This window comes from Antennarius striatus, chromosome 15, assembly GCF_040054535.1.
Source record: "Antennarius striatus isolate MH-2024 chromosome 15, ASM4005453v1, whole genome shotgun sequence".
NCBI classification, from domain to species: domain Eukaryota; kingdom Metazoa; phylum Chordata; class Actinopteri; order Lophiiformes; family Antennariidae; genus Antennarius; species Antennarius striatus.
Window position 1 is genome coordinate 4,787,010 of NC_090790.1, and position 24,348 is coordinate 4,811,357.

A 24,348-nucleotide genomic window follows, 5' to 3' on the forward strand; every position below is an offset into this window, starting at 1 on the left:
AGTTGTGATTGTAATTGTAATCAGTGAACCCCATCAATTATTGTTACAGCAGTTGTTGAAATGTATCATTGGAATCCATCTCATATGCCGTCGTTTGTATGATTAATCTCTTGTATTGAAGGCCCCATATTATGTGTTTTTAAATTCATGTCATCCAGCTACCAGATGTCCACCTACACTGTATTTAAAATGTCTTGCCCCAAACTGATCCATGATCCTCAATACCTCAGATTGATCAAACCACTTTGGATCCAGACGCTTTAAAGGGGCTGTCCTCTGAGTTCCCTCTGTCAAGACCTGCCACACCCGCTAGCTGTGTCTAGAAAAGAATGCCTTTAATGTCATTATAAACAAGTGTACAATGAAATTCTTTGACAACTCTGCAAAAGGTTCATGTATAAAGTAACCATAAATACAAAACAAAAACAAAATAAAAAAACAAGACACAGGTACAAAAAACAGGCTGGTCCATCTTTACTCTTCCTGATCATTCTGGGAGCACTGGAACGTTTCCTCGGCCCTGCTGACAACCACAGCATTACTGGAGCAGCTACCCCAAAATGGAGGTAGTTGCACTCTTTGATGAAATCTACATTCTGCCTGCTCCAGATTTTGCCTAGAAATGTGTGGGGGGGCAGTTTGTTGAAGATGCTTTGGAGGGTGAGAAACTCCATTTTCCCCACCCGCCCCCCATCGCAAAGGAGACGGCATTGGGAGGATAAGGAGGAGAGACTTCACGGCCTATCAAAGAGAGAACAGGTGAACCAGCTTCTCAGCAAGTGGTACTTCAGTAAATCTGAACTGGACGTCACCAGGAGAGCCCACAGACACACACAGTGTGTGTTGGCTGAGCCAGCAGACCTTTTGGTCCAACCTGATCATCAGGACACAGACCTATTCAAGGCCTTTGTTGAGTGCATGTTTCAACCACATGAAGCTACTCAGTTCATCAAGTCACTTGTTGGGCTCACTTCACAACCAAAAGAGTGTTTGAACATTTTCTGTAGAGGTATATTTAACTACTCTTTTGTTTGAATGTTGGTTTGGATTAAAATACAATTTTACTATAAAATACTAAAAATGTCATTACAAATTTCAGCTTTAATTTTTTCTAATTTTTTTTCTGGTCATACTACTGTCCTTACAGTATTTTTTAGTTAGTGTGATGTCAAGTATTTATTAAATGGATCTGTGCTTCTCTCTGTGTATCCACCTGACTCTTCACAGGATGGGCAATGAGCACTGACCTACAGTGCATCAGGCTACCCTATCAATAAGGAAAAAAGTTTAAGCAGCTGAAATAACACTGAAATTTGTTATTGAGTTTAGATGTGAAAATACATTCATCAACAGCGTAGTCACACGATCAATAAAAAGTTTAAAACAATCATTACAACCACCATACAACTACTATGTTCAGCAAAAGATCAACTTATTTCTACGCAAAATCAAAGCTACATCATTTCAGACTTTATGTATGCAGGACATCTTTTGAAGTCTTATCAAAAAATTTAAAAAATAAGTTTACGATTAGCTGCCTGAGAATGAAATAAAACAGACTTTCTTTTCAGAAGATTCAGTGTCAGTCTTATGAAACCAACAAAAGTTGCTTTGAAGAGAGGCATGTCAGATCTTCTGCACCCAGTCTCTGTTCATCCTCTCCTGATATTGACGGTGTCATCAGGCGACTGAACTGTTGCTAGATTGACAGGAGTTCCGGCTATCAGCTGCAGGATGGATTCAGGCTCTCCTGATGGTGCAGTCCAGCAGCCAGGGAGAGAGCCATGTGCCTGGAGGTGAGCTTCATGTGCCGAGCCGCTCTGATGGCTCTGTCCAAAGAACTGTCCACAAACAACTGTCGATCAATGGACACAGAACGTCTGGTCCTCCTCCTTGTCTCTCTGCGACCTCTGACCCCTGATGATATGCCACTGCTGTTGCTAGGAGACACGTAGGGGGGAAATGAGTAAAACCTGAAGACAAAAAGAAATTGATGTGATGGCTGAGGTGTAACAAAGAATGAGAAAAAGATTCTTGTTCACATTTTTGCAGTTTCATATGTACATTACTTGGTTTGCTCAGAGAAAAACATTAAATTGTGTTTTTAGAAAGTGGCAGATTGAGTAGTAACTGAAGTTTAAAATGAGGGAACAAAAATGCAAAAGATGCTGGGTTCTTCTTCGTGCGTGGGGGTGTGTGTGTGTTGAGAGGGTTGTTTACATACAAGAGTGCAGGCACACACACTGGCATGTGCCGCAGCAGAGCAGGAGGTGCTCCACTTGTGAAGCGTCCATCAGTGGACGGGGACGGCTGCTGACTCGTGTGTGTTTGGGAGTCTGTGAATGACAAACCAAAAACACTTCAAATAACCTTTCCTCTGGTGCTGATGGAGCTGACTCGTGCTGAATACTGCTACTGTACTGAACAAAATCTTTTCAACAACAGGTGTTTTGTTTATATTCTTTCACTTATTGTTATTTTGAGCCTGTATGCAGTACGTACATGCACGTCATGTCTAACACATGTATGGGGTTGAGTGTAAAGATAATTTCCCTGTTTTGGGGACAATAAAGTGGATTTTCTTTCTTTTTGTGGGAGACACCTGCCTGTCGGATGGATAGATATGTCTGATAGTTCTCGTAACTATAATGTAACTCATCTATTGGTGACAAGATGAGTTACGTTACAGTTAAGTTACGTTGAAGTTGTTTATCCCACTTCCTGGATAAACAACTTGAACTGTTTTCCTCTCTGTTTTGTGGGACAAGCCAAAAAGTGAAAGGGACTTGAAACAAGGACTTTGGTTTCAACCCGAGGAACCGGGTTTGGGCTATGGTTCTGAATCTGTGAGTTTTATGCGTCAGGCCTCAGGACCTTAAAGTGACAGCTGTTCACACCTCTCTGCTGTATGTGTGAGCACTGAAAAGGTGTTATTGTGTTAACAGTGTGCCTCAGCATCACTGTTAACACCTGCTCACCTGACTTAGTGTGTCTGTGTGGTTCAGTGCATCCGTGTAGACAACAGGAATTAAACCAGGAGGGGGTTGATTCTTTGTTGCCACCAGTTGGAACTGACAACAAAAACAGAAGCCGGATTTTAAGAAGCTGAATAACAAATCCTGCAGGTGAAAACTGTGTCCCCACTTTAGAAATGGATTAAAACCGAACATGGATTTTATCTCGAAAACAAAAAAAGTTAAATGAGTAAAAGTTTCTTCTCAGGACAGGAGGAACCTCACCTTTAGGTCGCCCCTGACGACGAGACAAACACTGAGGACATGCACGGGTTGGACAATGTTTGCTGTCAGGCTCATCTGCTGCCTCATACATTTGTTCAGGTACACCAGGATTCTGCCCTGAAAATACACACACACACACACACACACACACACACACACACACACACACACACACACACACACACACACACACACACACACACACACACACACACACACACACACACACACATACTGACTTAGGAGGTGGACATGTATACATAGTGCTGTAGTGTGTGTGTATCGCAGGTGTGTGTTTGCAGGTGATAATTTCATGAAAAAAGCAGACCTTAGGATATTCATGACCGGCCACATGAATATCCATTGGAATGAAATAAAATCCTCATGCCAATGAAATCAAATTAATTTTACTACTTTTTATTTTACTTCATTACTTTACTGGCATAGATGTTCTTACTTTTGTGTGTTCTCCTGTGTCCAGCATTTGTGTGTGTGTCTGATGCTGCAGCGGATGTCTGAGTACATCGGGACACCGCAGGCTTAGGCTGGGGTATGATGGGCTCTGGGGTGGTCACTGAAAATAACACAAGAAATTTATTCAGTGATAAGTTCAGCAAATTTTTTTTTTTTTTAAAAAATCAATGTCCTAAACGTAATGTTTGAATGTGTGTTAATCACTTAATTGATCTGAAGTGATCAATGAAGTGATCACTTCAGATCAAGGAAATCCACACACGTTTCGAGTAACACATGGATTCTACAAAGTCTTTACATTGATGATTTAGTGGTCAAGAGAAAGGTCAGATGGACTTACAGATGACAGGTTGTGGTCTCTGCCTGTGAGGACAGGGTGGTTTTTCATCAGCTGTTCGCCTCATTGGGTCCAACTCAACTCTTCTTCCCCTGCTGATGTCTCCCAACCTGTCCCCAGACCTGAGCATGTGTAAATAGTCAGCTATGTGCTGGAGCTTCACTCTGCTAAGTGCTGAAGGACAGGTGAACTGAGCGGTTCCAACCAAAAGATTAAAAACCAACCTGATGTGAGCTGCGGATATTCTGCTGTGACCGTTCGACTCAGCTGATCTCACAGAGGTCAGAGGCGTTGCATTTCTCAGACATTTTTCTAGTCTCTCCTTCAGTTTGGTCACCTCGTCCTGCAGTGTCTGGATTGCATTACTAAGAAACACACACAAAAACAAGCTCAAAATTTTTTATTATTGGATACACTTGTTTCACGTTTGACCACCATGGTGTCAAAGGTCAAACAGTCCAGTTATTGTGATTGACCACTCATGAGCTCCACTGTGAAATGAAATGTCTATACAGGAATTAGTCCAACCACACATCAAACATCATTTGCATGACTATATGTAGACAGAGTGCAACACAAAGTCTTCATATCAAAAAAAACAAACTGTTTCTGATCTCAGATAAGCCTTTTAAATTTTAAACATGTCATGTTTGGATATTAAAGTTAAAGAATCTCAGTAAAGAAAAACAGCATGTGGTAATCCTGGCAATGATTCAGGTGTTCAAGAAGGTGATTCAAGGAGGTTGATAGTGAAGATAATAATAAAACGTCACCTCACAAGTACGAATAAAGAAGACCCCTACCAGAAGACCTGAGAGTTCTAGAATATCCATAGGATGAAACCTGATAAATAAACATGATCAAGACCATTAAGAGCTTTATTCACCAACAAAAGAATCACAAAATCACTTCTGAAGCTGACAAAAAGCCAGCACAGTATAATAAGAGCTCTCTTTCTGGTCTCTGAAATTTTTGGTCCACATTGGCCATGAACTGGCCACCTTCAGGTCCCCAGCACAAGGCCCACTGGACTGACCTCCTGCAGCTAAAGGCAGAGAAGGCAGAGCTTTACAGAAATCAATCCAATTGGGGGTAAAAGCATGTCTTGCATTGGTTTGAGAGAGAACTGTCCTACTAAGAGGTTACAAAACTGAGGTCCTGGGTGTTTTATGTGTGGAATTATTCATTCATGACAGTTCTTCAAATTCTCTGTGGTTTTTCTCTCTGAAGTTCAGTACCAAACACCAAGACTTGAGCTTTGTCTTGATTGAGGTACATAAAAACCTCCATCATTAACATTTGTCATCAATTTTGTCCTCATTGGCCCTGGGTTGTCAGGAAACTGTGTCATCAGCAAAGCTGTGCAAGATAATAATGTCTCCTGACATACATTCAGAGTGTCAGCATGCATGGGTTAAAAATACAGGATCTAAAATAAAACCCTGAGGAACACCATAAAGCTTTCAGATGAAAAATCATTCATGCGTTTAAAAAATCTGAAAAGTATATACATTAAAAATGTAATAAACAGTGCCACACATGCAAACACACTTTGAAAAGAGACATGCAACAGCATACCATAAAGGAAACCACCTGGTATGCAACTTCATTCAATAGCAGCCAACACTGCAATAGAATACATAAAACAGCATGATTCCAGGACTAATAATAATAATAATAATAATCCTTTACTGTCCCACAGTGGGGAAATTTGGTTGATCGAGTATTTCAGGATGTTGCAGCTTGATGCTGGTAGTCAATTTCGGACAGTATGTTACAATACTTTCACCCATCAGGTGAATACTTATAGTTCCACACAGGAGTGTGTGCAAGTGACATAAAGCTGGACTTGTTAGCACAGCTATCACAATTGCAGCTGCTGCTTTACACTTACTTGCGACTGGCCACCCGACTGGAGCTTACAGCTCGGAGGGAATCTCCATGGAGATGACTGGATGAGTCTAGAAAGGAGCTGATGCTGGAGCTGTGGGGGGGGGCTAAAGATTCTGTGTCGTGGTCAGTCTGTTCGTCTTCAGACATGGTGTCAGCTGCAGGAACAAAAAGAAGATGAGATTGACAGACAAGGAAGGATAGAACTCCATAGTAAGAGGGATAACATCAGGAAAGGCCTCAGCAGGGAATTTGTAGGGGTTTTTCTGTTGTTTTTTTTAAAGTTGTGACTGTTTCAGTTGTCTTGAATGTCTGGTGACAAAGAACCTGGAGACTCACAGCTGTTACTCTTCATCAACACACTGATCCCGCAGTCAGCCCTGCTACGTTCTGTCTGACTGGGCCAGTACTGAGGAGAACAGGAGGAGGAGCGTCTCCTCTGCATCTGTCTGGTTGTCTTTGGCTGGTTGGAATCCACATTGTCCTTCACAGCTGTGTGTCTGTGTGATGAAGAGGAGGCAGGAGATGGTGCTGAGACTGAGTCTGTCTGAGGCCTCCTTGGACTCTTCTTCCGCGGCACCAAAACACTGTTGAACCACAGAGAATGAACAGCACACGACGACAGATCAGAAATCGAGTGTGTGCATTTGTGTGTGTGTGTGTGTGTGTATATGTGTGGTATTACAGCAGTGGGACATAGCAAGTAGTGTCGAATTTATGCTTTATTAATTTCATGTTGAGTCACTGATGCAGAATTGGTCTTCCTCACCTCTCTGAGGCCATCTGGTGGAGACGGCTGCCCTCTGATCCAACAAACCCGCTGTCCATCTCTGGGGAGATGATCCCCTCCTGGTCAAAACAGCACAAAACAAAGTGTATAGTCTACATGTAACTACGGCAATGTTTGTGTTGTTAGATAAAACACCATATCAATAAATTTAAAAATGTTTTATTGAGTGAATATTACATGAATTGAGGTTTTGATTTACAAAGATAGACTACCGGTAACTCACTCCTCTCAAGACGGAATATTTCAGCACATGTCACTTTTCTTTTAGGCAATGAAATCATGACATCATGCAAGTGTGTACAACTTCCTTAATTTTGTTTCATTTAGTTTTTCTTTCGTTTCTCTTTAGTTTTTGAGTCCTAAACCTGATTAATTTAAAACCATCTGAGGCATGGGTAGGGACATGATCTAATGTTAAGATAAGCTAATGGTAATCAGGTTATCCGTTTATTGTGGAACTGCAAAAACTAACCTGAGAAAGCACTTGGTTGCCCCCTGGCTGGAGTGAGAACTTCCTCCTCTCCTCTGCAGTAATCTCTCCCAGACTGCTCAGGCTACTGCTCTGGGACGTTTTCACCTTGAACTTCCTTCTGCTGCTTGTAGGATCAACAGGAAGTGACCGGCTGGAAGCTCTGCTTGAAGCAGGGCTGCACCTGTAGAGTCTCTGGTTTCTAGTGTGAAGAGGAGGTGAGACCTCCTGGTCAGATTTCACGTTAACAGAGAAATACCGAGTATGTAGATCAAACATTCGTTTGCTTTTCCTTGAATTTATTAATGTGTCATTTCTGTTTTTATTCCATCAAAATTGTATTTGGTGGACAGAATTACAAGGTTTTAAACAAATGAGGGGAAATGGATGACTTTCTGTTGATTGTTGTGACTCCCACTCACTGATCTGTTAGTGCAGTAAGGTTTTCATCATGTCTGTGTTTTCCATTTGTGGCTGTCAGGGAGTTCTTTATTTCTCTGCCCACCGCTGCTTGATCCTTTCCTTCTCTGGCTGAGCTCAGCTCTACTGCTGCTGCCTCTCCAGGATCAACCAATGAAGACACGCTTGAGTTCTAGAAGGAAAATAATTTGAAATTATTATTATTATCATTTAGAATCTGATGTAGAATTAGTTACACCCAGAAACTACGACCAAAAGATCAAATCATGGATGTGGTTTTGCTTATTTTTATTGGTATTCATTTATAAGTGATTTTCCCCCATTCTTTTATATTAACTTGTGTTTTGATGTATAAAGGTTTAGTCAGTGTACTGTTTGTTTTTTCTTTGGACTCAAGGGAAAGTAGCTGTTACCACTGTAACCATTAAATTAGATTTTAAATGAATCAATAAAATAAATGATATTTCAACAGCATTAATGCCAGCAGAGCTGTTTGATGGTACCTGTGGGTGAGTTCCTGTTTCTCCCCCCTCAGAGGGGACAGACGAAGGAGCGAGGTGACACGAAGACAAAGGAGCCTCACAGGTGGGCTGAACCTGTTGCATCTGACCCACTTGCTCCTTCAGCTCCTCTATATGAAGTCCAAACTGAAAGATCAGCGCCTCCAGCTCCCTGATACAAACATAAGCATTATAAAACAGCAGAAACAACTGAGTGCTCATACCTACAGAATGTTAAATCATATGTAGATTATCAAAACACGATCCTGGATGTCACCCTTACCGGTCAGGGTCAAAGGGGTTCGTTTCTGCATCTCCATGCTGACAGAGTTTTTGCTCATCCCTCGCTAACAGGTAGCCATTTTCCAATGTGTCAAGTTTCTCAGCCAGCTGCAAAAGACCCTGAAGAAGCGTGTTGGTTGTTATGGGGTACACATTAGACATAATTCTAACGATTACAAATGTTATCAGTTCTTACCTTCACCTGTTGAACAGGCTTTAGTGACTTGTTCTTCAGGAGATCCTCAAAGGTTTCTAGCTAAATGGAGAAAGACAAAGCAGTCATGTCTAATTTCTTTCCTGAGTCATATTGTCACAGTAATTTTGTGAGGACTTGTTGACTTCCTGTTGATAGTTTTAAAAAGTGCCATTTTACCTGCTGGACAAACTGGTCAGCCTGATTGTAGAGGATCCCGTCTGGCCGGTGAACTGCCAAAGAATCTGGGCCTGCTGTGGACATCGAAGAAGCTGATCTTTCTGTTCATTTGACAGACACATGCAGAGGACAGAGCAGTCATGTGATAAAACATGAGCAGCAACTTAATGATGTATGAAATCCAGGTACTTAAGACTTTGATGAGCATTTCAAGGATATGATCAGAGCATTAATTCATTGACTTATGTCGCATTTGATGCATGAATCTCAAAGAAATGAGAAAATGAAGAGGCTGAACGTGCCTTGATGAGTGCTGCGTATGTCTAGATGAAGAGAGGCTGAGCTGGTCTCTGCTCTCTGAGCCTGAGGAAAATCCAACATCATGAATCTTGAGGCTTCAGAGTTCAGGTTTGGCTGGACCAAGTGGCCTGGCTTTGGAGGATCAGAGTACAGATTCACCTGAGGGAAAGGTACAAAAAAAAAAACCGTGTCAACAGATACATCTCAAACACATCATTTTTAAATTTAAGTCTGATGACATATCAACTATTTTCTTTGATTTGAATGTAATACCAGAACCAAGACAGTCAGAGACTGCAACTTCCCGCAACACCCCTGAATTCAAAACCTTACCCTGACCTACTTGCATAGGTCAAAGATTACAGCTAGTACTCTGACCTACTTTCATAGATCAAAGCAGTAACTTTGATCTACGGTCTCACTCACACTGGCCTTCTCCCTCGTCCTTTTATCTTCTCCAGTTCCTGAGTGTACAAAATTTCAAATTTGACCTTGGACTAGTTTTCTCAAGGTCAAGGTCGTCATTTCATTTTCATCCCCTTTGCTGCCTGAGTAATGTGCTTCTTTCTATCTGCAATGGTTGCGAAGATATTTGGTGGACTAACGGACGGACGAACACACAAACGCTGACAATTACAATACATCACTGCTTTGAAAGGGGATGTAGAAATTATACTTTATCTATTGTACTGTTAAAGATTAAAGCACACTTTATTAGCCACACAAACGGGGGGAAAGTAGATAAAGTGACATTACATTTTGATGTAATGCCACGCCTCCACCCTGCGGGACTGTGATGTCATAAATGTAGAGGGAGGGGGAGATGACTGGTAGGTTAATGTCATGATGAAGGAGAAATATGTGAGGTGGGGCAGAGAGTGTGCTGATTAGATTAAGTGTTGATACAGGAGCCTGTTACTCCGACAGAAATGGATTGTTAATTTTTAAAAGCTAAATACTTTTTTAAAATATTTTTTCTGCCATTTAGTTTCAAACTTCCCACTTTATATTTGATGTTATTAGATGTTGTTACACCATATAATGTTATAGCTGCTATAGCTGCTGATTGATTTTAATCTGGCCTCTGTTGTGGAGCTGTCTTGCATACAGACCTATCATCACTGAATAGGTCAGAAAATGAAGGAAATAACCTACTTTGAAAATAATACTGTTTTTATAAAAAGTACATCATTGCTGGAGTCATTCAGGTATTTCTTTGACTTTATCATAAATGTCATCTGTGTTTAGAAAGGCAGACAAAACTAACTGTCCTTCATCTTTAACCTTGTGGAGGTGTTTCTGTGACCTAAAACTGAGAGTAGAGATAAAGCTGCACACAACTTAGATTCTGCTTTTAAAACCCTCACCGCTCCGCATCATGTGACAAATTACAGTCCAGTTTGTAGATTAATCACCTTGGCTTCCAGACGCAAACGATCAATGGTGTTCTCTGCGTCAGCATACTTCGTCAGCAACGTGTTGTAGTCGGCCTGGAGCCAAAAGGGAGAAAGGAAAGAAATGAGAGCCAGAGGACGGGAAGAATTTAAAAAGAGTGGGACGGGAGAAAGAAAGGGAAGAATGAAAAGAAAGGAAAAACAGAGAAAGAGAGAGTGAAGAAAGCAAGTAAATCGAGCTTATGTCTGTCTGAGTAAATATATGTGTGACAAGGACAAACAAAAACAAACACCTACAGCAAAATAAATATAACAACAGAATACATTTAAAAATGGTAAAAAATGATAGCTAAGAAATAAATATAATGAACGTATGAATTTTTCATGTGGACCTTTACCTGCAGCTGTTCAAGCAGTGTGATGGCATGTTGGCGGCATCTGAACTCCTGAGGCACAGCGTGGTCGGGGGTCCTGGTTGGAGGTCTGTAAGAGTCTGATGTGGCAGGAAGGGCATCTTGGACATTCAGCAGGACTTCTTTCACAATGTCAACGGGGGATGTAAACACTAAGGGGGGCTCTGGTGAATGGAAGTCCCTTTTGGAAGAAAGTCTGCTCTTTGGGGGCTTGTAACCACCTTTGGGGAAACGAACCTTGGGCTCCACCTTGGAGAAGTCTGGTGTGGTGTAACTCAGAGGTCTTTTTCTGTGAATACGACAAAATTCGTAACGTGTTTCAGTTGTGAATTAGCTAAAACTATGATATAAAAATCAAGGATGGATAATAAAAGAGAAAGTGTCTCACCTTGACTCGTCTACTGGTGTTGCCTCACTGCTGGCTCTGGGGGGTCTCTGCTGTCTTTCAGGTTTTAGGGCTTGACAACCAGATTTTAAAAAGTTCATCCCAAAAGTGCTGAGGGAAGAAGAGGAAGGTGTAGGTTCAGGAGACTGCAGCCTGCTTGTTCTTGGTGAGGGGGTGGGCCGTTTATGGTGCTTGACCTCCACGACCTTTTCAGAAGACATGGCCGCTGGCTGGAGAGAAGCCCTGGGTGTAACATCAGGACAACAAGGGCTTGATTTGAGGCTAGAGTGACTCTTGTGTGACTCAGAAAGGCTTTCTACCAAGCTCAACTCTGGCAAGGTTTCAGCTCGTATTCCTGGAGCAGCAGCTATTTCCTCAATAGCAGAGTGTAGGAGGTGGGTGGGAGACCAAGATATTGGGCAGTGGTGGGTGGAGACGACAAGGGGGTCGATATCTACCTCAGTCCATCCTTTGGAATAACATCCAATCAAGCCAGCTTCAAGTCCATCTTCCTCCTCCTCTGCCATGCCCAAAAACGTCTCCCTCTCAGGCAGGTACTCCGTGCCTTGTTCTTCCTTCCTCTGGTTTAATTCCTCCTCCACAGTCCAAGCATTTACGCTACTAGTCAGGGTCTCGTTCCCTTTTGAGGAGTAAAGACATAGCTCATCACGTGTTTCCAACCCAGCATTCTTCAGTCCTTCCGACAGTCCAATGATGCCGTTCTCGTCCATCTGGCTGATGAAGTCATCATCTGACTCTGTTTTGTCATCATCCTCATCTTCCAAACCATCCTCAGAAGCTACAGAACTGACGGGTGACCTGCGACCGGGAGCGGGGGTCCAGAAGAGAACCCCTGCTGTGGTTCTCTTTGGAGTCTCCATTCTGTTACCTCCCTTGAGTCTCAGCTATGACCTCAATCAGCGTCTCAGCCTGGCACAGGAACCTTCTGCATCTGTCCTTGTTCATCCGGCACCGCACTGAGGCTATTTTCAAAGTCATGTCTGCAGAAACTTACAGACTGAATATCATGTCAGTGACCTGCTAACAGTCCAGAGGTGAAGACTCATCCGCATGTTGTTTGTGTCCAGGAAGAGCAGATTTCTTTGGATGCAACTGCCCAAGACAACATAAAGTCTGTATTAATCCACACAGCCTTCATTCTACTGCCCCCACATCCAACCCTACAGGAAAAGGTCACACCATTCACTGATTGTTCTTTATGACATACAAGAGCCTCATGTATGTAACACAGAATGGGTTGGACTGGCAGTTCCAGTGTCCCATATGATTGTCTAGAGCTGCGACACTCACCACGGCAACGCCACAACAAGGACAAGGCCTGTGCTCTTCAGTCTACAGTAAAACACGTCCATTCTCTTCATAGCTCTTTTAAAAACTATTTCCCAGTGTCACAAAGAGGAACAATGTCAGTCACGAATCTGTGACACACACAGACATCTGTTTACACTTTGACAGATGTGTGTACGTCTACTCAGGCAGCCCTATATTTACATTATGCAGGATTTTACAGTTGTTAATCCCACTATATTTTCCAGAGATGTGCATATGTGTACAGTTTTGTGATGTGTCATGCTGGCAGCTGTGTTGTACGGATCACACATGGTTGACTTATGCACTCAACTCTTTTCTGGGCTCTTTTTGAAGTGTCAAAAAATAAATCACTACTTGTCAAATCACAGAACTGAACAAGTGCAATCAGACAAAACTTACAGTCAGCTTCATTCGAAGACATCAGCATTTAGATTCAACAGAGTGTAATGCTTTGTGACACAGCACCCAGAGAACTACTACAATATCTCAAAGCAGCAACAAGCCTGTTCACTGGTCACCACGGCTTTAAAGCAAACCACAAGGAATGAGCAGACAAACAACTGGAGAACTATATTTAGAAAAGAAAAACTTATGAAAGGAAAGAGTCAGAGATTGAAGAATGATTATGACTATATTTATATACGTCTGTCTTCAGAAGGACAGACAAGGACACTACACATTCACATTTGCACAAAACCTTTAACCAGCGGTGAAAGAATTCCTTCATTATATTTACTTAAGAAAGATTTTTAAACTATGAGTACACAAGTGTTTTGAATTCATGAATCTATATATCCGTACCTGATGATCTGACTCACAAAGTTTAAGACAAACCTCATACAGTTTAATAACTAAAACAACCCAACAGGGTATGAGGTGGTTTAAATCAGATCAACCTCAACAGCCACAGCAAGGCTGGCAGTTCAAGTAGGAGTGTTTTTGCATTGTGGTATTTGTAGTTCAGCGAAGGTTCTGAATGCTTATCCTCCTGCTGTCTGTAAACTCCAGGACTAGATATGGCAAATTGTGCATAGAGTATAATTTTTTCTCTGTGCATCACATTCAGACATGTTGAGTTTTTACAGCTTGTGGCCACCAGTCACTAGACTGAGAGCAAATAGAGACGGGAAAGAGTTAGCATCGAACTCCTTGTGCAATGCAAGTGAAACTAATAATTTTTGTTGGATTTCAGCACAAGGAAACTACTCACCTGATGCTCATGCTCACTGTTCATCCCTAATGGAACCACAGATTTATCTCAGATACCAGATGGTGGGAATTAAGCTGCTTTAAATCCCAGACAGGGGGCTTCACCAATTCTAAACAGTCACTGATCCTAGGCATACCGTACATCCAGCCAACAAGCACAGCTCCTCACAACCAGTCAGCCAGACAGCAGGGCTGTAATCTCCTGGGCATCAGGTGAGCTGTGGGTGCATCCTCAATGGACAGGTGAGGTGAAGGTGCACAAAGATGAGAAAGACAACAGGGTAGAGGAAAGAGAGAGATGGAAGAATTTCTGTTCCAAGTCCAAGTAAAGTGCCACAAACCCAGCCTGTCAGACATGGACGCTGCATGAGCAGCATGACAGCAGCTGAATCTGGAGGGCAGTGAAGAAGAGAGGATGTCCTGCTGATAAAGATATAACTGTTAATCTGCTTAGGAGGCACACAGAGGACTGGAGAAGACTGGTGAGAGGAGTGACTGATTAAAGGTGGACAAAGACAACTGGAAAGAAGTGAAGTTGATTTCTCACTTCATGATAGATATCTAACCAATAAGATTCAGTTATTTGTGTCAGACACTTCAAACAAAGGTGGAGACGAGCTTCTCAAATGTGAAGATTTACTGAGTTCTTTCTGTTATGTGTCAATGAATTCATCTTTAGCTGATGGGTTATCTGGAAAAGCAATTTTAAGATGTAAGGTTTGATCTGGAACACTATGACTTCCAATAAATGTAATATATAACTTGAAATGTATCATTTATATTTTAATTAAAGCCCTGATTTAACAAATATCACATCAATGTTTTAATAGTCTTCTTATTTTCTTTACTTTTTAACATGGATATTTTGGCCTGTATTTTGTACAGACTTTAATCTTAATTATTGATGGCTGTGTCTACTTTCTTGTACACATCTAGAAACAAGCTTGAGAAGGTTTTGAACTAAATGTCCTGCTTCTATTAATTAAAGGTTCAGATATTACATGAAGATGTGTGTAGATTCTGTGCTTGGCCAGCTAATGAAAAGTCTGTATTACTTTCCACCCAATCCTATGTAACTGTTATAACTTCCTGGTCAGTGGATGACATACATTTCTCAACAACAACCAGATGCTAACATTCACCCAACTCCGACCAGCCCGGCTGGATGAGGGACAAAACAATACTTCTGTGAAAACACAGTAAGAATCTTAACGCTGCTGCACACATAAAATAACTTCAACAAGATCGATGTGAACAAAGAAATTGCTTTTAAAAACCCACCTCGGACAATCGCTTCATTGCTTCAATCGCAGGATTCTGAGGACGGCTCTGATTTTACAGGCGGGGGTCGGTTGCCTTGAAAACCGCAAAACTTAACACAGAGGACCCCCCCACCCCACCCCCCCACCCCCGTGTCACCATGGCGCACACGCCACAACAAACCCCCACGGACCCAGGCGGAGATGTTCTTTACGTTTCATCGTTCATTCATGTGCATTCGTTTGACCGACATTGATGCATGTCTTTTATGAAGTGCGTAGTGGCGTTGGGATAACAGCGGTAAAGGTGTTGATAAGCTAGCAACAGACAGTTCAACTTTCTGAAGTTTCTAGTCCTTACTATCACTTAGTCTAACCTTAGACACAATAACTAAGTCTTCCGATAAATTATTTGAAATAGGTTTATTACCTTAATTCTGAGTCAAAGGACTTCATTTCTCCCAAGAAAGCTGCTTTTGATATTTATGAGGCTAATTATTATCCGAAGTGTGGAAGTGATTTGAGGTGGTTCAGCAAATTGAATATTTAAGTCCTCAGTTTTGCATTTCAGGTACTTTTATTTTCTCATAACATCATAAACCAACCCCCTGTTTTTAATGAGTTTTCTGTATATAAGACAAATATTTTATAGCCTTTGTGCAAGCTTTTGTTTTTTTATTGTGAGGGTTTAATAGTTCCATTACCTGACAGACTTAGTCTTGGGAACATTTTACCGTGAATAAATCCAGAACTGAATGGTGATTGGTTAGTAATGAATTTAGAGGCGGGACTTGTAGTTAAGGAACTAAAACAATAAGTGAACGCGGTTCTTAAAAAGGACATTAGAGGGCAGAATTTCATTATTTTTCAAGGCAGCAATCTCTTCCTCTACGAAGAAAACGTAATTTAGATCTAAAAACAAAAATTAAACAAATGATCGAAGTCATGAATATCATTATTTTTAGAGTGACTGTGCAAAGGGAGAATAGTTAGAATACGTAATGTATAAAGGCAAAAGTTAATGTTTACATGCCACAAATGCACTAACTATCATGATTGTATGTTGTGAGAGAACCTGAGGGATCTCACCATGTTACTGCAGATCAGTGATCATCAGTGACAAGTTCAGCATTACATTTCCTGCAATGTTTCAGAGTCCACACACTTTTGTCAATCTGTCACAGACTGGTTTGCAATCAACAGATGGAGGTAGCTAATACTGAAAAACTAATTTCACTGCTGTGATGCAGATAACAAAGAACTTCAATCCCCAAATTTGAATAGCAAATCACATGTATGTTAAACTTGAGTCATTTGGATAACAAAAGGAGAAAAGATTCCAAAGTAATTGTGTATTTTACAAAATTCATTAAAAACCCATGCCCAAAAGCTCATCTTTTTGGCATAATATTGCTTTATTGCAAATGCAAAGTGGATACTAAGGAGTTTATCTCATTTGATAGTTAGCAGCCTCCAGAAATTATGCTTCCAGTAATCTGTACATGAGCAAAAGAAGTCTCTTTAGCAGCAACGTTAAGATCAGCTTTTAAGTACATTTAATATTAACTTATACTATAAACTCACACAACATGAGTAGAGTATTTTTGTAACTTGAGATTCTTGTCATAAATGTTCACAGTTCTCATTCTTATTTTCATAAGCAATTGTTCTGATTAAACAAGTTCCAATGACAGTTAATTAACTTAGCGCAGCCATCAGTAAGGCAGTGACATGATTGTAAATGTAAAGATTAAAACAGCACTGTGACCCGGACTGACCATTTTAATGAACAGTATTTCCTATAACTTTGTTTTTTGTCTAAATAAAGCGTAGAACAGAAATACTGTATGTTACATAACCAAAAATTTGATGAGCTGCATTGAAAATAATTTTGACAGGTTTGTTTGATAAAAATAATAAAACAAGTCAGGCTTTTTTGCATCCTTTAAAATTACAAGTACAATTTTTTTTCAACGGGCAAAACAAAATAACCAAAACACAGACCTAAAGATTGTTCAACTAAAACTACTGATCCTTTCAAAAAAAGAGATTTTAGTCGTCGGCTGCCTGCAGACACACCAATCCCTTTGGTAGCAGGATGAAACGTGACCTGTCCAGCACACGCCGCCTCTCAGCCAGAGCATGACAGAACAGACTCCCTCAGCTCCACAGCAACTCTCAACAACATAAGAGGTTTAGAAAATGGAACAATTCAATTCAGTCCAGTATTTTACACTTATGATAGGAAAGCTGTGCTTGTGTTGAACTTGATAGCATCTCCTGTATTCTGAAGTGCATTTGGTCACTACTTTTCTATTCAGCTCTGGCAGCACGGGGAGGACTGATAATTTTCAACTGAGTTTAAAATGAAAAAAGATAAGTATGCAAACACAATAGAGCCATCTGTCTGTAAAGCTGAGGACTTACTGATTCTACATTTTTTACATACGCACCCAAAAATGCGTGGACACACGTTCACCTAACATTTTTTCATGTTTGTGCTGAAAACTTTCCACGTCAACTCTCCTAGGAAGACTTCCCACAAGAATTGGAATGTGGCTGGATGGATTTTGTACCACTCAGACTCCCATGTTGAGGTCCATGCTGGTGAAGTCTGTCTCACAATGTTCCAGCTCATCCATTAAGGTGTTGGATATGGTGTAGGTCAGGCCTCTGTGAAGGGTGATGATGTTCTTCCACACCAGACAGGAAAGACATTCATTAACGGAGCAGGGCTTTAGTCACGTCGAATCAGGAGGACAGATACAAACTCAACACTCTCCTTATTTAATGCACGGTTCATTATTGGAATTAAAGTTTTTTAAATCATGAGACACATTTAGAGTACTCTGAACTAGCTGGTCCTCAACCTTCAACAATGTCATTCTGCCTTCTTCAAAATAAGAGCAGCCAAACTGGTAGTTTTTGAATTGTTATCTTTATTGAAAAATTAAACACACTTTCTGTATAAATAGCATGTCATTGTACAACTTCCATCATTAAAATGTGCAGGACGCAGGCAAGACGACAAATGGATTGACAGAGAAATAAAAGCAAAACAGAGACAGCTGCAGAACGTTGGCAGGGTGGAAAAAATGAACAAAATCAACTCTGTGCAGCTAAAGAGAGAAGGAGGCACACTCAGTGAAACAAATAAACATAATCAATTGAGTCAACAGATGCATCCAGTCGCTTTTACGAGTCCGACCTTTGTCGGAAGCCAAAGTAACAAGCCTGAGCCATCGTGTCTCATGTCAGAGCCGAGGCCAGCACCCCTCCGTCTTGGAGTCTGATTAATGTGTCTGTCAGCAGCTTCCACCACCTCCCTCCATCATCCCTCCCTCCTGGGCGGCATTTTAATATCAGGTCAAAGAGGAGGCCGGATGGTGATTGGCATGAGTCGACAACAGGGTCAACAAGTCTGGTGATCAGGATGGATAAACTGACAGTCGTAATATGGTTTATTAATGTTCAAATAAATGCAGGAAGAGTCCATCTAGTTCCTTTTCCTCTCATTCACCACTGTTCACAAGTGACTAACGTTAGGATGTTTGCATTCATCCACATTTCACCCGAACACAGTTCAGCCGCAGCAGGAAGCAGTTCGACATTTTGCTCAAGAGAACTTTGGCATGAATGGACGCATTTGACTTTTGTACAGATTGGGAAAAGTTTACCTCAGCTGACATCACATCAATAAAATTAGTGTTTTCACAGTACTAATTTGTCAGGATTTTGACATTTTGTTGCAAATCTTTCAAAACCAAATGTCAATCTTTGTTATGTATTGAACCTTTTTTTTTTCTACAGATTTTTATCTATTTTCTGCACTGTCCAAAATTCATCCCTAACATGGAAAAGATAATGGAATTGAAGCATAATCAGTATCCTCCCAACATTCAGCATACAGTATCCAGCTGCTGCAAGCACCATTTCAAAGTAGTTTCCACCATTATTTACTCTCATTATAACATTTGCTTTTAAAGTACACATCCACCTATTTTCAGCTAACACACAGCCTTCCAAAAAAATGATGCTACATGCTCTGCTGTGTACTAATTCTATCAAGAGCTACTCCTCCGTGCCGAGCCAAAGGGTTTGAAGCTGAGTAGAAGTAGCATTGAACAACTGACAGATCGCTGCTTTGACTCCTTTCATTGAATTTGCTGATAATTATTAAAAAGCCATCAATCTCATCTCTATTTTACTTCAATATAGAATGACAAACTAGATTTTGCAGAACAACAACTTCATATTCCCAATAAGGAAAATGCATCATTTGGTATTGGAAGGAGCGTCCTCTCCCTGTTTATGGTAATTTTTGGATGAATCCAAAGGGTTTTTCTTTAAAGGGTTTTAATAGTGGTCATAGCCCAATAAAGGACCATTTTATCATTCAATTTAGTAGAAATACCTTAAGTGGTGAATCTAAATCAAATTTAGTTTTTTAGTGTAGTTAGATTTAACTTTATGTTCCTTCAAAAGTTTCCCCACTGTAATGTTTTATAATGGATATACTCCGTGCTTCTCTTCCTCCTCCTTCTCCCATCCTGTCTGAAGGGAGGCATCCTGTGAGGTACTTAAATGCTGAACTCAAACAACCAAAGCCATCAGTTGTGATGCTGTGATTCCTTCTGGCTTAGATTATTTAACGAAGAGTAACTCCCTTGAGTGGATGCACCACGGCTCTCATCCGTCTGCATGAAATGAATGTTTTCTCATTTTCTCATCCAGCTCTCTCTCTCTCTCTCTCTCTCTCTCTCTCTCTCTCTCTCTCTCTCTCTCACATACACACATCCACAGACACACACACACACACACACACACACACACACACACACACACACACACACACACACACACACACACACGAACATCAAGTGCATGACTCCGCACAATGTTTGTTTCAGGTCCTGAGTATGCGTACGTGTAATATCCAAATCAAATGACGGAAGAACGCAAAAGCCTCAGTAATCTTTGTCAGAAAATATTTGTGCATATAATTGAGAGTTTTTACAATTTTTCCTCAAGCAGAAATGGGTGAGTTTCATGCAGTAGCTTTTCATCAAGCGTGTTGATTCATTAACCGCCTGAGTCACCCACACAAATATTATGTCAGTTCTGCAACAGGAGCAGAGATACTGAAATGCCTTGATTACAGAAATTTTATGGTGATTTACAAATGTAGGCTTCATATATTTACCAAGAAACAGTCATAGTCACACATTAGGATTCACCTCTGTACTTGACTACATTTTTGTAGACTGGACTCCTCATTGGGTCAGAGAAAGATTTATTTAAGTATGTTTTTGACCACATCAACAACATGTTTCCTTCCATATATGTAAGTACGTGTACGTGTGCATGTGTGTGTGTGTAACAATCATTCAACATCTCATCTTATGTGGGGCTGGTGTATTAACAGCCAGAAAGGGCAGCACAACACTGTTATCAGCCTGGTATGAGGCAAACTTTAAAATTTTATGATCCAATAATTCTTATCTGAATGGGGAATCAATGGACAGTAAAGTGTCACACAGTCCCTGAAAGAATTATCAAGAAATCTGCAGCTCTGATGAGTTTTTTTTTTCTCTTCTTTTAGCTCATTGCTGTGGATTTAATTATATTTACTTTATGGTTCACAGTGTATTCAAACATTAAGCAAAGTTTGACTGCTTACCATTTGCATTTATGTTTCCAAACAGCTAATATACAGTATGTTAACTAACAAAGGTAGCGATCAGAGTAAATCTGGTCTGTGTGCCGGTCTTTGTGTTCAGCTCACCCTCTGACTGAACTCACCAAAAACTCCTATCACTTCTTTTATTTTCCATCCTTCTCTTGTCGTTTCATAAAGCCGCAGGATACATACAACTAAAGTGGAACAATTTAACTTACACTGATGTGTTTTTGTACTACTGATGCAGCTCTGCATTCCATTTATTTTTCATTAAAACCTGTAGACTCTTAACAGTCTGCATTCTGTCAGTGGTACTGGTCCGACAGCTGTTTCCAGTGAAAAAGCTCTGATAGAACCACTCAGCACCGCCGTCACATTAAAAAACCTAACTGGTAAAAAAGTACAACACTTAGCAACAGAAGAACACAATATTTTCCTCAGCCGCTTTTGGACCAAAAATCTGTGGAAATTGGACAATATTCATCAGTTTTGACAGAAACTTAGCTAAAAATGTAAGAAATTGGCAAAATTTTGAGAATTTAATTAAAATAAAAACACAAAACAAAAATAACTGTTACTCTATGACCTGAGGAGCTTCAAAGACTGTCACAGACGTCATTAGAGGATGTTCATGCTTCCTGGTCGTCAGGTTAAAGACCCAAGACATTCTTTTTCTCAACAAGCAAGAGGACAGACCTCAGGTCTAGACTGAGTCACAGACACATCAGTCTGGAGCTGATGCAGAGTGGGAGTTCTTTCAGTCTTTAAGATCTTGGTAGAATCTTACGTGTGGATCCATCCTACACTCAAATCCTCTCAAACAGCTAATGTGTGTTTTTGAAACATTTGCATTCATACAAAGACAACTTTCTTATTGTTAATTGAATTGTTTGACCAAGCAGATGAAGTACGCCTTTAGCGGACACACACACAAACACACACACCACTGAAGTGGAGCTAACTAGTTAGCCAAATGCTAGCTGACTTCAACAGCTTGTGAGGAATTTTCAGTGTGTAGCTCTGAGCCAGGTCATTGCCACACACCGCTACCATAGCCTGAACACGACCCCCACCACCACACACACACACACACATACACACCTGACTGGGGCAGAGCTAACTAGTTAGCCAAATGCTAGCTGACTTCAAGAGCTTGTGAGAAATTTTCAATGTGTAGCTCTGAGCCAGGTCGTGACCACACACTGCTACCGTAGCCTGAACGAACTCAGGGATGACCTTCGCCTTTATCCGGGTGGACAATCAAATATGACTCAGGATAGGTCAATTTACTCTATCAATCACCCTGGAGATGACGTAAGGTTGTGCGCTGTGGTCAATCCGATCGTTTTTGATTCTGTCCAGCCATGAATCACATTTCAAATATCTATCGATGCAGGAAGTTTGTTTTCCAGATTCTACGATTTAGGTGGGTTAGGGAGGACCACTATGTATACCTGTATGTCTTTCTCTGTCTTGTGCCCCAGCTCCCCTGTCGACGTTTCCGTCCTCGCCGTCTCGTGGTTGTGAGCACATTTGTCTCTTGTTGTCCATTAACTGCAGAGTGACACACACCCACTCCCATTAAACACACACACACACACACACACACACACACACACACACACACACACACACACACACACACACACACACACACGCACGCACGCACGCACGCATACACACACACAACAAACATCTTCACACACAACAGTTAAATTAATTCCTTCAATTACTTCCAATTTCTACCTGCAGCCTAATGTGACTCTCTGGTGTGACACATGGAGGATGTTTTCTGCACCTCCACCCATCCTACGAGGACGCAAATCATCCCCACAACAACAAACACATCCCTTAAGACACTCTCTCACTCTTCTTCTCTCTCTCACTCTCTACATCTCACAATCCACCTGATTGCTCAAGTCCTAATTGCTTTTCTACAATTGGATAGAATGAGTGTCTTCTCAGTGTTGTCCTCTAAATGTTTCATTACTCCCACATTCGACATAATTGGTGCACTGAGCCTGGTTTCAGTGAGACCCCCAAGGGTGACTATAATTAAAACAATCAAATTTCAAATTGATATCAATTTATATTCTGTGGGGCAGAGAGGGATCAGCGGTCTGATGGAAATACTAATGGATTTTATTCTCTCTGAGAGAATCTTCACTCTAAGCTGACCCAGTCTGTTAAACTGTCTTGCATTTCAGCTTTTAAAATTTCTCTCCGGCACAAGTCCATCAGTAGAGAACAGCTACTTGCTTTAGAGCATTTTTTATGAATTCACGACAGTAAACATGTTAAATTTTTAATCCTTGGGATTTCTGTGAAAGCACAATTTGCGTTTGATGGTATTTACTTGGAGGCTTATAATAAACAAGTCTTTTAGTTTTTAGTAAGTAAATAATGGCACAAACTACTTGGTGCCGTGTTTGGCAGCCACAGCCATGTTTTAATTTAAATTCCCCGTATAAATTGTTAGAGATGGGGGTTACTTTCCTCACGCTGACTTGTATTGCCTCCACGCACACAAGGAATTCACAAGACACGATACACAATGTGATCAAATTAAGCGGGCTAATTGTGGACATGGCTTGAAACAACACAGACACACATGGACATGTGAAAGCAAACAGGAAATGATGTGCATTGTGTGGTCGCCATTTAAAGATTAGACTTTGTCGTACAGGTGTAAGTCTTCTCTCAATGTCTAATCAAACAGATATGAGCGTTTTTTGTGAATAAGTTGAAAATTATCATCACCTCTAAATTATATACCAAATATATCTTCATGATGCAATGGGAGTAATGGGCTTTAGAATTCATATATCTTTAAGTGTATAGAGTATATACGCATCTGTATCTACATTTATTTATATTACACATACAAACCCAAATTAAGTTTGAACCTGGTGTGCAAGTGCCTCTCAGGTAGAAGCAAAAAAATTACATACAATAAACTGGTCAAGTGATGCGGGAGTGCTACGAGAAGCTCCGTTGGGGTTCAAAGGGTGGTAAATCCACTTTAAACACTGAGCAGTGCATAAGGTCTCACAGTGGGGAGGTAACAAGTTGAGGAGAATCCTGAAAGAAGTCCACAGCAGAATGAATACCTTGGAGTTTATGAGAAAGGTTAGAGGTTTTCTTTACGCCTAATTAAAAGGGTTGTGCCATTTAAATCAATAAATGCTGACATTTCTTCCCCTCAGGCTGTCCTTGGAATCTTCTTCCTTTTGTGCTGCCCCTCTTCCCCCATCCTCATCCTCACTCTGCCCCCCGCTCAGCTATAGAGCCACGTTGAACTCAGTCACCAGGAAGTCCACGTAGTCCTTGTCTTTGGTCTTGAAGGCCTCGGCAATGAGACGAGCAGCATCCCTGTGCTCGCGGCCTCTCAAGGACACGCCGTTCACCTCCAGGATCACCTGACCCACCCTCAGCTGGCCGCAGTTATGAGCTGAACCACCCCTCTGAGAGAGAAACAGAAGGATAGAGACCGATCAGGTTTATTAAGGAGTCCATGAAGTCACCGCTTTTCTGATATGACAACATCAAAAACAAGTTTCTCAGGCAGATCGATCTTTTACAAGATGTTCAAAGTTACTCCG

General features: G+C 41.0%; 2 protein-coding genes across 7 annotated transcripts in view; both read right to left on the reverse strand.

Moving 5' to 3' along the window:
* Window positions 1-339: 339 nt before the first annotated feature.
* Window positions 340-15,563, reverse strand: akna (AT-hook transcription factor). 5 transcript variants are annotated; one of them, XM_068335720.1, is made up of 21 exons: window positions 15,497-15,563; window positions 11,270-12,379; window positions 10,867-11,170; window positions 10,490-10,564; window positions 9,077-9,233; window positions 8,775-8,875; window positions 8,598-8,657; window positions 8,403-8,521; window positions 8,123-8,291; window positions 7,622-7,791; window positions 7,203-7,401; window positions 6,710-6,789; window positions 6,280-6,527; window positions 5,945-6,098; window positions 4,275-4,415; window positions 4,054-4,172; window positions 3,697-3,813; window positions 3,240-3,356; window positions 2,979-3,071; window positions 2,225-2,336; window positions 340-1,973 (listed from the first exon to the last, which is right to left on the reverse strand). In XM_068335720.1, the coding sequence occupies exons 2-21, from the start codon at window positions 12,145-12,147 to the stop codon at window positions 1,724-1,726; spliced, it is 3,663 nt and encodes a 1,220-aa protein (XP_068191821.1). In that variant the 5' UTR covers window positions 12,148-12,379; window positions 15,497-15,563; the 3' UTR covers window positions 340-1,723. The 5 variants fall into 5 exon arrangements, with proteins under 5 accessions (XP_068191821.1, XP_068191824.1, XP_068191820.1 ...); XM_068335723.1 differs by lacking the exon at window positions 15,497-15,563 and adding an exon at window positions 15,089-15,161 and having other exon boundaries at window positions 340-1,940; XM_068335719.1 differs by lacking the exon at window positions 15,497-15,563 and adding an exon at window positions 15,089-15,161.
* Window positions 15,564-19,839: 4,276 nt separating this feature from the next.
* whrna (whirlin a) overlaps window positions 19,840-24,348 on the reverse strand; it is a 112,761-nt gene continuing 108,252 nt past the window's right edge. The window contains exons 12-13 of one of the 2 annotated variants that reach the window (XM_068333971.1): window positions 24,055-24,210; window positions 19,840-22,300 (exon numbers count right to left, since the gene is read on the reverse strand). In XM_068333971.1, the coding sequence (XP_068190072.1) occupies window positions 22,178-22,300; window positions 24,055-24,210 (279 nt within the window). In that variant the 3' untranslated portion in view covers window positions 19,840-22,177. Of the gene's footprint in view, window positions 22,301-23,658; window positions 24,211-24,348 lie in introns of those variants that run through there. The other variant, XM_068333973.1, reaches the window with a different exon arrangement.